This window comes from Haemorhous mexicanus, chromosome 5 (genome assembly GCF_027477595.1).
Source record: "Haemorhous mexicanus isolate bHaeMex1 chromosome 5, bHaeMex1.pri, whole genome shotgun sequence".
NCBI lineage: Eukaryota > Metazoa > Chordata > Aves > Passeriformes > Fringillidae > Haemorhous > Haemorhous mexicanus.
This window is the reverse complement of record NC_082345.1, coordinates 71,834,052-71,846,227: the sequence shown is the minus strand read 5'-3', so window position 1 is coordinate 71,846,227 and position 12,176 is coordinate 71,834,052. Positions and strand designations below refer to the sequence as shown.

Genomic DNA, 12,176 nt, shown 5'->3' with positions numbered 1-12,176 from the left:
TGGAGTGACTTTATGTGACATGCTGGAGCACAAGGAATCTGTGATAGAGCCTGTAATTAAAATACCAAGGAGACATACCTAATAATTTGCTGGTTAAAATAAATTCTAAAAAAAAAAAAATCTCTTTTACAGCAGCCTTGAGGGGGAATGCTGAGCTATTTATAACACATGTACATGTTGCATGGGTGGTGACTCATTAATTTTTCTCAGTATATTTATTAAAGAAATGTTGCTTCCTTTAAGAAACTTGGCATGAAACTAAAAGCTCTTCTGTTCTGAACTTACTTGCCTGTTAAATTTTCACTCATTCATACAAACTTTGGGCTGGGAAGGAGGAGGTAGAGGGGGTGAGTTTGACAAAAGGAAATCAGCTATTCCTGAGACTGAATTTAAGGCGAGTAAGACAATTCCCTACTCCCACAGAGCCCTTCACAGTGCCTTTGGATGAGCACTGGCCAGCTTGTTTGCTGGAGGAATTCTTGTGACTTTTTCAAAAATAACTTGGCTTTAGGAGCTTCTAAAAATTCCTTTTCCTCACAACACAAACCCTTGTTTGCAGGGCACTTTAGTGCTCCATCCTCATTCTGTTTGGTTTGGTTTCCCTTGTGGCTGGGTTGGTTCATCTGCAGGTGATGCTGAGCAGTGGGGCTGAGGGCTGGATAACTTCCCACCCAAATACTCTGCTCTGCCTGGATTCTCTTTGCCCATCACTTCAGTCCAGTACTTTTTTGGGATGCAGTTCCATGTGCAGATTCCTCCTCACCTGGTGCTTGTTCACATGCTCAGGGAAGCTGAGATATCTTAGCTGCATGGCCGTTCCCACAGGTTTCTGATGAGCTGTTTTGAGACCAAATGGTCTTGATTTAGCTCTGCTGCTGCCACAGCGTTACCACTTTGAGAGCACAGTTCCCATTTGGGGAGATAGTGCAGCTTAAAATCTTGTGAGAAAGGTGTTTTCCTAGTTCGCTGTTCACGGGGCATAAGGAGGAGAGTTGTAACTTGCTGGATAAAGTATTCCCACCTCCTTCCATCAATGAACAATGATAGTGTTTAAAGTTGTGGTATAAAGAGCAGCAAGGGACTGGAAACCAAAGCTCTGAAGGGTCTGTGATCTGGCACCGACTTGCTGTGTGACATGAGATTAATTATTTCACTGGGAGGCTTCAGCATCTGAATTTTTAAACTGAGGATAGCACAGATATGTGGACAATATTGAGATAAGTTCAGTATGCATAGATTAAACTTCTTTTCTTGGCATCATTTGCTCACAGAAAAAAGCCTAAGACTAAATGAAACACCAGCAGAGAGTGTGTTACATGTTTGTCAGCATTCCTTTTCATGTGTCTGGCTTCTGCTATTTTACTGATTTTTTTTTTTTTTTATTAAGCCAGGGAAAGAAGAGAAAGGCTAAACTTTTGAAATAAAAGTGTAAAGTCTTTATTTGATGAATAACCTGGAAATACACTTAATGCATTTTTGTGCTGTCATCATTTCCAGTTGATAACTGGTTTGATTTTAAATACAGATATGAATACAGACCTGAAACTTTTTTCAAATGCTTTTATCACTGAGGACACTCTCTTGAAATGAAGGGTTAACTGCTGCATCCTTTCATCCCTCTGACAGTTGCAGGTTTAAACATTATTTTTAGCTTTCAATCAAACTTTAAACTTGGCATTGTCTCTTTGGAGACAAATGTCAAAGCTGTGAGAAAATTGAATCTTCTTTGGGGTTTTTTGGTCACCTTTTGAACCCACTTTCTAATACACATAATTGTTTCATGATACAGTTGTTAAATATTTCCATGCTTCAGTTACACATAGTAGCTGCTTCTCTGCCACGTGTTCTTAAAAAGCACTTGTAGAAAGAAATCCTTTTTAGCATTTATCACTTGCTAATCATGTCAGCACACCTTTCTGGAGGTTAAAAAGATCATGTGCAGATCTAAGAAAAGACCTTTGAAAAGTTTTCCCCAAGTTCTCCTTTTCAGCTGTCTGTCAAACTTGTACCTGTTAAATTTTGACATCTTAGTGAGTTCACAGTTACCTTCATAGATGCAGAGCAACTAAAAGCAACAACACAAAATTTCTTAGTGGTGTCAATTGCCTGAATTTAATTTTTTAACCATAAAGCACACTTCCCCCCCCCCCCCCCTAATTAGTATAAAGATCTCATAACTACTCTGGAGTGGTGATATCCTCATGTAATTATGTGCATGCAAGCCTGGAGTTTGCAGAGCAAACTGGTATTGCACTTACACAAACACACAGGTATTACACAAACACAAGCTGTGAGGTGCTTCTCACCCCGCAGAGTTCACATTCCAAACACAGGAGGGTAAAACTGGCAGTAACTTGGTCTGCTCTCCCTTTTAGCTGTGAAAGAATTAAAACACAAGGAAGACTTGCCCGGAGTCACACAAGAGGCCAGTGTTGGAGAGCTGAGAATCAACCCCATAATCTGAGTATTATCCTTATCTTCACCACAAGACTTAAGAAGGGAAATTCTAGAACAAAATTCTCATTTTCTAAATGTACCTGCAGGCGTGAGTTGGCTGGGGGGTGGAATTCATGCAGTGATGTGAGAACCAGCTGCCTTGGCTTCAAGATAAACCAAGAAGAGATTAGGTTAAAGGACAAACAAAAGAGCATCCCCCCATTCTCTGGAGCCAGGGCTCCACAATAGCTGTTGTGTTCCTTCAATAAGCACTGGCTGCTTTTCCATAATTACTTTTTAAAGTAAATCACAGCTTATCATCATATAGGGATGTAATATCTTTATAAGCCAATTCTACAGACTTGTAATAATTCAGTATATCATTTTATTGAATTAAAAATCATGTTTGGGGTTTACAGCATTGTTTTTGGGTTATTGTTGTTATGAAAAGTCAGGAGTAGACTTGAAGTGGTGCCTTGCTGCCAAAGCCAGGTGCCCACTTCTCCCTCCAGAGGCCTTTTGAGGGATTTTCCTCTGTCAAGTCAGGGAAACTGAGGTACTTGGACTTCTGCAAGTGTAATTTAAATCCTTGAGCCAAAATTATTGTATAGCACAAACTGCATCATCTATTGGACTGTTTTCTTGGAAATCCTATTAAATAAAGATCTCGACTGCCTGGCCAGTGAGGTTTCACTGTGCTTTTTGTGAAGAAAGTAAGATTTTTGCTGGAGAATCAAACTTAAGTTGCCCCCCAGGAAATCAGCCCCTGAAGTATAGTATAAAATACTTTCCCCTCATCAGACCACTACTTAATATTCCTCTCTTTTTTCCCAGAGGTGTAGCTCACCAGTAGATGAAGTGGCTCATAGTTTATGAAGCCTGTAGTTTTCTTCTGGTGGAAAGATACTTTGTGAAGTTTTTTTTTTATATCAAGAGATTATTTTTTTCTTTTCTCACTGTAAATTACAGTCAGTTCAAAAAAATGAAATAACTCCTTTTCTAGGTTGAGAAATAATGTTTGATCTGTTCCAACTGATAAAAAGCACTTTCTGCATATGGGGTTGTGTGGTGTTAACTGACTGTTGCCATGCAAAGCTGCCTGTTGTTGCTCCCTCCTTTGGGCTTGCTTTGCTTCCTGGAGTGCAGCTCTTCAATGGTATGATTTGAAACAACGTGATGGCTCAAAACAAAACCCTTCTGAAAGTCAACCTGGTGGAACTGTGGGGGATTAAATCCATTTCTCTTACTGATAGGGTGGGCTGGGGGACTGTAATCTCTAATCTTCAGGTTGAATTTTTTAATCAGGATTTCTGTGAAAATATTGTTCTTCTGTTGTTTTTTTTTTGTTCCAGATGGCCGCACAGATCCAATTTTGGATGACGTAGGCGATGCCTTCAAGCTTATGGGGGTTAACCTGCATGAGCTGGAAGATTACATACACAATATTGAACCTGTCACTTTTGCACATCAAATCCCTTCGTTCCCTGTCAGCAAGAACAATGTCCTCCAGTTCCCCCAGCTGGGAAGTAAGGATGCAGAAGAGAGGAAGGAGTACATCCCTGATTACCTGCCACCTATTGTCTCCTCTCAAGAAGGTGCGAAATCAATTCTTTGCTTTCATTTTTGGTGTCTTTGGATGTTTGTGGGCATCCCCCAGCTGTGCTGCCCTGTGGCAATGTCTCAGGAAGGGGACTGTAGGGTTCTACCCAAGCAGGGTTGCCAAACAGGTAGCAGTGCTGTGACAGGTTTGTTCACTGTTTTTACTTTCCTTCCAGATTAACTCGTGCCAGAAATTCACCATGTTATGTCATGTTTCAATAATGCATTCTAAATTTTAGGTTTTCAGATGACAATAGGAGTAAATGCTTAGCATTACATTTTATATATTACCCTCTCCCTTATGCATCCTGAAAGAGCTTCTGTAATTTGGTGAAGGTAGAAGAAGGAAGGCTGGTGAGACTTTCACAGCATTTCCTGCTCCTGCTAGCTGTTTCTCCTTACTTGTAACAAATTTTGCCAAAAAAACCCAAACCCAACCAAACAGAAAAACCTAATTTTCCAATTAAAATGAATTCAGCTTTAAGATATGTTAGTAAGAGTATTTTGAAGGCATTGTACTGCCTTTTAAGTCTCTTTGCTAATGTTGATTAGGGTTTCATCATCACTGTTCCAGTTGTTCCTTCCCTTTCTTGTCCCACAGAGGCAAAGGTTGAGGAAACAGTGAAACCAGCTATGCAAGTGCTATGAGATGCAGTTGACCTGAAAATTTTAACTGTGGCAGTGGAAAAAGCATACTTGTTTTCTCTATTTTTCAGCTATATGAGACTTGATTGCTAATAAGATAAACCTTTAAGAAACATGACCTAGTCTGACTTGCCCTTTAAATAGTGAACAGCACACAACTGTACTTTGTGTGAAGATAAATATATGTAAGGTAGTGGGTAGAAAAGTTCCAGACAGAAGAACTGAATTTTGCAAAAAAGTGTGATGAACAGGTGCAACCTGCACAAGATAATTTAGAATTTTGTGGGGATAGAAGGGATATCATGCTCTATTGTGCATTTTGCCCTTTTTTTAAGAACTGAGGGCTCAAAGTCTGCTTGGTGAAATAGGCATAAAAACCTCATGTGAGGATGAACATAAGCAACATCACCTTGTTGGGCAAAGAAATCCATTGCTGTGCTACAAATGTGGCATGGGGCAGAATTCCAGTGATTTGGCAAGCTGTAGGAAGTGAATGTTCAGGCTTTCTTACATCATGTTCAGCTAAAGATGCAGTTGCTGTGTACTCCAGTTAGAGCAAGTGTAATTGTGGTCAGGAGCAGGTATCTGTGGAGCAGGTGCTGGGTTTGGTGTGTTCTGAACAAATATGCTCATTCCAGTATAAAGGTGAGGACTTACTCATCCTGGTGAGTATTACTGAGGCTCTGTAGACTTCTAATTTTCTGTTTCCTTTAGTTGTGTTTTATAGATCAATAGCATTTCAGTGTTTCTTGCTTTGATACAAGCCAGGAAATGAAACTGCTGTTCATAACAGGAATAAATACTTTCTTAAATTGGTAAGGAGATCTGAAAGTGTCACCCTTGTGAAGTTTGTTAAAAGGGTTACTTTAAAAATCTAACAATGCACTCTCTCAAACCAGGAAGAGGCAAACAAACTGTGAATGTCATATGTGTAGACAACATATATAAAAAAAGAGTACTGAGGAAGAAGACTTTGAGAAGTCAATGAGGATTTTAGCTCCTCTGTTTTGGCTACTTGCTTTAGCCTGATTCTTCAGGAGGGAAACAAACACCAACACCATTCTGTCAGAGAAATCCAGCATCTTTGAAGTGTAATAAATTGCCCAGGAGTGTTGTAGTTGTTTTGGGTTTTTTTTCCCTGGGAAAATTATGCTTTAAAATATGCAAGAAAAGTCAAATCCAGCAAGGCTCAAAGCAGCTGCAGACAAATATCTGAGCCTGGGGAGGGAGAGAGGAGAGTTACGGACTCAGCCTGGCAATACACGACATACAAAGAGAGGCTAAAAATTGAAATGGGGACAGTTGTGCTTTTTCTTTTTTTTTCTGTATGTAACTTTTTATACTCTTTCTCTTGCAAGTTAGATCCAGGAGTTAGATTTTAGCTGTCCTTATAAATAATGTATGAATCCTTTTAACACCTGAAGCAAGAAGATATTATTTCCAAAGTTGGATGAGAACCAGGAAAACTTCTGATGCCTAAGGGTAGTGTATCAGAGGACCTATAGACACACACAACTTAAAAAAATGAATAAAATATTTTTTTAAATGGAAATTTAAAGGAAGCATTAAATACAGTTGCTGAATGCAGATTTGTTATAGTTGATTTAAAATACTTACAGTTGAGAACATTTTAATTTTGAATTAAGTGTTTTCTGAAAATGGTGTTTGTACTCTGTGGTTTATTTTTGAAAGGGATGAGGTGGATCATTAAACTTCCGTATATGTTCTACATTACTCCAAGTAAATGTTCCATATTATTCCAAGTAAAATTTGGGAGAAAAACTTACTTTTGGAGACTAAAGGAATGCTTGGTAAAAATACTGAAGACTTGCAGAAGCCATTTAAATACTTTGCAATATTTTATAGGATAGAAAATAAAATGCTGCTCAGATTGTTCAGTCTAAAATATCTGAGTTGCTTTGAGTAGGCAATAATTAGCAATGGAGAAAGGCTTTGTGCACATTAGGGTGTGGGATGTAAATCTTTCAGTGACTTTAAGGAATCATCATCAGGACTCTTCAGGTCCTATTTTATGTCAAAGCCTAGAACTCAGCTCAGTTATGAATATTTATTTATTGTTAGGGGTCAGAAGTTATGAGTGCTGATATATTTCAGCAATGATGTAGGCATGACTTTTAGTAAGGAAAAACTCTTTCTTCAGTACTGTTAATTTAAAAACCAAACCAAAGCAGTGTTCAGTCTGCACCACGACCAGTAGGTGTTGCTGCCCTCCTTCCCAAAAGTCCTTTAGCTCTGCACATGTAACCAACTTCTTATTTCCACTTACTCCAGAGCTGGTGGTGGTTCAGGCTCTGCAGAGGCTGCCCAGCAGCTCAAGAGATGTCTTAGTTATCATTGCCAGAGAATCCATAGGAGCAGAAAACCCTTCCAGCCTGAGAGGAGCCATCTCCTTCATTGTGCTCAGCAGTAAGAAATTCTGAAAGAACTCTGAGTGATTCCTGAAGTTGTGGGGGAAAGGGAGGAAGGCAAATAAGTTTTCAAGATCCTTAATTTGTGTCAGTCAGAAGTTCAGTTCAGTGATACAGGTTTTGTTCCAAGAAAGCAGAAAATGGTTTCTTGCCTTAAATATGGAGTGCAAGCTCTAACCAAATGCTTGAGCTGTGAGGATCTGCATATATAATTCTATATATTATAAAACAATCTGACTCAGTATTGCCATGGAAAATGTTGGGTTTTTAGCAGTATTTTTACAAAGGACACTGAAGGGGTAATTTTATGCCAATGTATCATGATGTTCACTGTCTGCCTATTTTTAATTAGTCTCCTTTTTGTTTTTGAGTTAGTTTAGCACTGTTGTCACTAAAATGTCATGGTAAACTTGTAAGACAGATTAAAAAAGGAGAAAAAAATAAATTAGTTACAAAACATGATGGTCATGCTTTATTTCTTGTGCTTTAATGCAAGAGAACATACATTTTGCAATAATAAATCAACTTCATAGAATTTGTTGATTGCATTTGAAGCAAAACAGTATGTGCTGAAACTAGGCCAGCTGAGAAAGCCCAGATTTTTCTCCACAGCTAATAATAATCCCTGTTACATTTTGTGATAGTGTTGAGAGGCCTGAGTCCTGATGTTGTAAGAACATGTACCATTCTCCATGATTAAAACAAAGAAAAGTGAGGTGTGCATCCTGCATGTACCACGGGATCCTTATTTTTAAGCTCCCTGGATCTCTACCTGCACTTGCTGCCTCTTGTTATCACTTCATTTAAAAAAACAATAATAATTTTAATTTTTTTTAATAACCACTTTATGTCAACTGCTCTCTTTTTGTGACTTTTTGAAGTCACAGGCAGTCCATCCCTGCTTTTTTGTCTAGAGAACTGAAGAAAACACATTGTGCTTGTGTCTGCAGTGTTCATAATCTGTGGTATTTGCATTAGACCCTTATTCCTCTCTTACACTCTAGTTGTGCTGGTGCATATAAGCAGGATGTGAGGGAGAAGACAGGAGAGGCTCTTCCACTAGTTTAGATATTTTGTGGGGAGAAGGGTAGCTTTTAGAGAGTCAGATTTTCTCTGCAGTTCCAACTGCATTTTTTTCTGTCCTCCGCTTCATACCACTTCACTCCCACTCCTCAAGGTTCAGCTCCTTTCCCTTGAAAACGATCTGGGAACAAATGTAATTTTTACCAGGCATTAAATTTTGTTGTCTTTCATTCCTGGTAATGTGTGCTCAAGAGTGGCATTGTATTTCTGATCATTGAGTCAGGACAAGTTCTTGGCACAGTTTACAAATTCAGATTTATTTGTAGCCCTTTCTGTCAGAGCATTTTATTTCCCTGTCAGATCAAAGCCTAAAATTGCTGATCTTCTTACAGTCCTGCTTTTTCCCCTCTTTGCTGCTGATGTGATGTTAGGACCTGTTACCTACCAAAATCTGATGCTTCCAGCCACCTGGAAGCATGGAAACCCAGCTGTCAAATTGCAGCTCATCTCAGCACATCTCTAGTTTGGTTTTTTCATGCCGTGGTAGCTGCTGCAAATCTTGTTTGAATTGATGAGAATTGGGGATGCTGGTGAAGCAAGGTGCTAATCAAAAGAACACATTTTTGTATTTAGGTTCTACCGGTGCTAGAATTGTATAAAGCATTAAGCATCAGGGTGACAGAAAGCATTAGTGTTGAGCTGCAGTGGGAAATAGATCAGAACTTAAAAACTGTCACTGTCCCTTCAGGCTGGCAGTGCTTTCTGTGGCCATGGTCCAGAAGGGAATGTAGCAAGTCATGGATCCCACAGCAGGGTGATTTCAGTCTCTGGTTTCTCCAAGGGTTAAACAAAGCCAATCCCTCTTTGTAAATCAGAATGTGATGGGCTTTTAAAGGGATCCTTGGGTATGCACTTTGCCATTTTGGTAGCACAGGTCTTGCTATTGCCATTTTTTGACTTTTCTGCCTTTCCCCAGTTGTAGTTTAACCCCACAGACTAACCTTCCTCATCCTAGCAGCTGCACCAATGATTTTAAAACAGCAGTGATACTTTTAGCAGAGCTTTTCCAGTATAGTTGGTTAGGAAATCACCTCTCCTCAACAAAATTTAACTCTTCAAGCAGTCTGAAAAGTTAAAGCCCTGCCAGAGTGTGAAGATTTTGCTCCTGGCTGCTCCCTGTGCCTGGTTGCTGATACTCACAGGCATCCTTTACCTGTGTGTGCAGTGCTCTGAGAGTCAGACTCTGATAGCTTTTGTGAGGAGGGATCCTCACGTCTGCAGCAGCCCAGCAAGGAAGGAGCAACAGGAGAAAAAGACAAAATGAGAAAAGCAGCCGAGCTTGAGATGCAGCCAGAAGAAAGGCGTTGGGAAGGAGCCAATAGGAGAGGCAGGTTTCAAAAGAAAAAAGGAAAATACGAGACAGGAACAAAAAAAAGTGTGCTGAAAATGTGCCTGGTTTAAATCTTGCCATTAGGCAGAGAAATAATTTTTCTGCAAGGCGTGCTGATAAAGCTGTAGTTGGGAGGACAACTGTATCTCTGCCTTTTCTTAAGTTGTATCATAATCCAAAGCAGAATTTCCAGTGAAATCCTGCAAAAAAGGATTTAATGAAGTTTGTTTTTTTTAAATCAGGAGTTAAATAGATTTTTACAGGAGAGCTTTTTTAATTTGCAGCACTTGGAGAAAAAACCTCAATGTAATAAGTGCCATAGTAAAACTTTTTCTGTGGCAGGAGCTAACTCACATAGCTGGGATCCGTATACTGTGGGGACAGACACATGCACTATTTTATATTGTCTAGGAGACTGGTACCTAGACTCCTAATAATTCATGTCTTTGGAAAAAAGGCCCAAAACTCTTGCTATTTTTTAAGAAACTTAGTGGCAGCTGGAAGTGGGGAATGGAGGACACAGATTAAAAATGTTTTTTTTTTAATTGTAGCAGAGGCTTATGATGAATTTTCATGTTTTTGTTTGTTGGGGTCTTTTAAGTGTTTTATCCTTCAAAATAAATAAACCAGGTGCAACCTGGCTATACATGAAGAACCAAATCAGAAAATAAATTTTATAAAGATGCTGCCTCCATTTTTTTGCAAGTAATAGCAAGGAGTTAGTAAAACTAACTACAAAAATTCAGCTTTGTGAAAATTTATTTGTTTAGTTTCTTAAGCTATCTAGTTTTATTTGCTGCATATAGCAATTGAAATGAAGCTAATGTGACTTCAAGGGGATATCATCCTTTTAAAAGCTTCTCACAAAGATTTCTCTGTTTTTCAGACCTGTTTAGATAACTTACAAGTTAGTGATTCTTAAGGATTCAGAAATAAAAACTGCCAAACACAGAAATTGCCTGATAAAAGCCAGCCTTTTGCAGTAAATTATTTACATGGAATGGGAATGAAAGTCATGGATCCTTTCACTGCATTGTGATGTGCAAATTGCAATTTTGGTTCGAATAAAACTGGAGGAGAAAATGGGACTTTGTGATAAAAGGATTCTATTGTCTTGTGTATTTTGAACAGAAATGCTGTCATGATTTTAATTTCCTACTGATCCTTTTTCAGCAAAACTTTTGTCACTTGTCTTGACTCGTCACGTCAGATCAGTTTTTTCCCTTTTCTGACAATGTGTGACTTTGTTTAGTGCCTGTGTTGCTTCCTGCACTGTCTACTGCAGCTATGCTCGAGGATTTTATTTCAGCTGGATCATCAGACACCTTTGTGCCTTTGGAAGCATAAGTTTCAAATCAGGTTATCGTCTGATAGCTGGGTGTTACTGTTCTTGGGTCTTTCAGACTTCCCCTAACTGCTCTGAGTATTTTTGGGGACTTGAGGGAATAGAGTGGGAATTGGAAAGTCTGCCTGATTCTTTCAGCAGGATAAAAGAGAAGCACAACTGGCTGATTTTAAGGGCTGACCTTGTAACTTTATTATTTTTCAGCGTTTTCACTTCATGCAGGAATGTTTCCTATTTTTCTTCAATCAAATGCTTTTCTTTCTTTCTCTGTCTTCTGCCACCAAGAATGCTTTAACTTAATGAACATGTTAGTGATTGCTAACAGTTCCTGGCACTTAAAAAACAAATAAAAATCATTTTAGCTGCTGGGAGCGAAGCCACAAATTTGATCTTTACCTCCCCACATGGGAATTTGTGCCAAACTTCTGGAGAATCGTCTCAGTCCAAGCAAGTCTTAATTTTGTACGAGAATGTAGAAGTGGAAAATGTTGGTTGAGACCTCCTACGTGTGTCTGATTTTGAGACACAAGCATCCTCCTGCTGCTTATTAGCAATGGTGGCATTTACATGGACACAGGGAATGGTTCACACTTGGAATTCAGGAGCTGGCCCTCCAGGTAGTTGTTCTGAATAACACAAGTGCCCAGAGAACTGTTGCTTGCAGGGTAACTTTTCTCACTTGAACACCTCTGAAGTGTCTGAAATGTTTCTTACCTCCTGCGAAAAATATCCATGCTTGGAGTTGTTTGGGAACAGATACTGCTTGGTGTTTTGTGCACATTTTCAAGCATAGCTGAGCCTAACCTTTATCTTAGCATCAGAAAAAAATGTTGTCTAGACAAAGATCACGAGTGGATTACAGGACCCTGTATCTCTCTTGCATTAATCAGGGGAATGACTCATTATAAGCTTCTGCGTGTGGTGCAGTCCAGGTTAAGTCTAAGGAATTCTGCCTTCTAATTTTTAAAATTATGACTAAGAAAGCTCATTTGAATTATTTGTCTTTTGCCACACGCAGATAAGCACTTTAGCTTTACCATACAGCTCTTGACTTCAGTGTCTTCTTAGAATTAGAGTTGGAAGGGACCTTAGAGATCATCTTCTTCCAGTCTTCACCTTTGGTACATGCTCCTGTTTTCTCCAGCTCTCAGCTAAAGAAAATGCTAGTGACTGGGTAAGTCATTAGGAAGGGATAACTCATTTTTGTGTGTAGGCAATTCCAGTGAATTCTGGAAGACTTGGAGAAATGCAAAGTTGGATGGATAACAGGGAGAGTTCAAATGCTAAGGCATTTGGAGACATGACCTTG

General features: G+C 39.1%; 1 protein-coding gene across 1 annotated transcript in view; it reads left to right on the top strand.

Annotated features, from left to right (window-relative positions):
* TAF3 (TATA-box binding protein associated factor 3) overlaps positions 1 to 12,176 on the top strand; it is a 114,089-nt gene that overhangs the window by 6,270 nt on the left and 95,643 nt on the right. Inside the window, exon 2 of the mRNA XM_059847534.1 lies at positions 3,789 to 4,031. Coding sequence (XP_059703517.1) covers positions 3,789 to 4,031 — 243 coding nt within the window. The remainder of the gene's footprint in view (positions 1 to 3,788; positions 4,032 to 12,176) is intronic.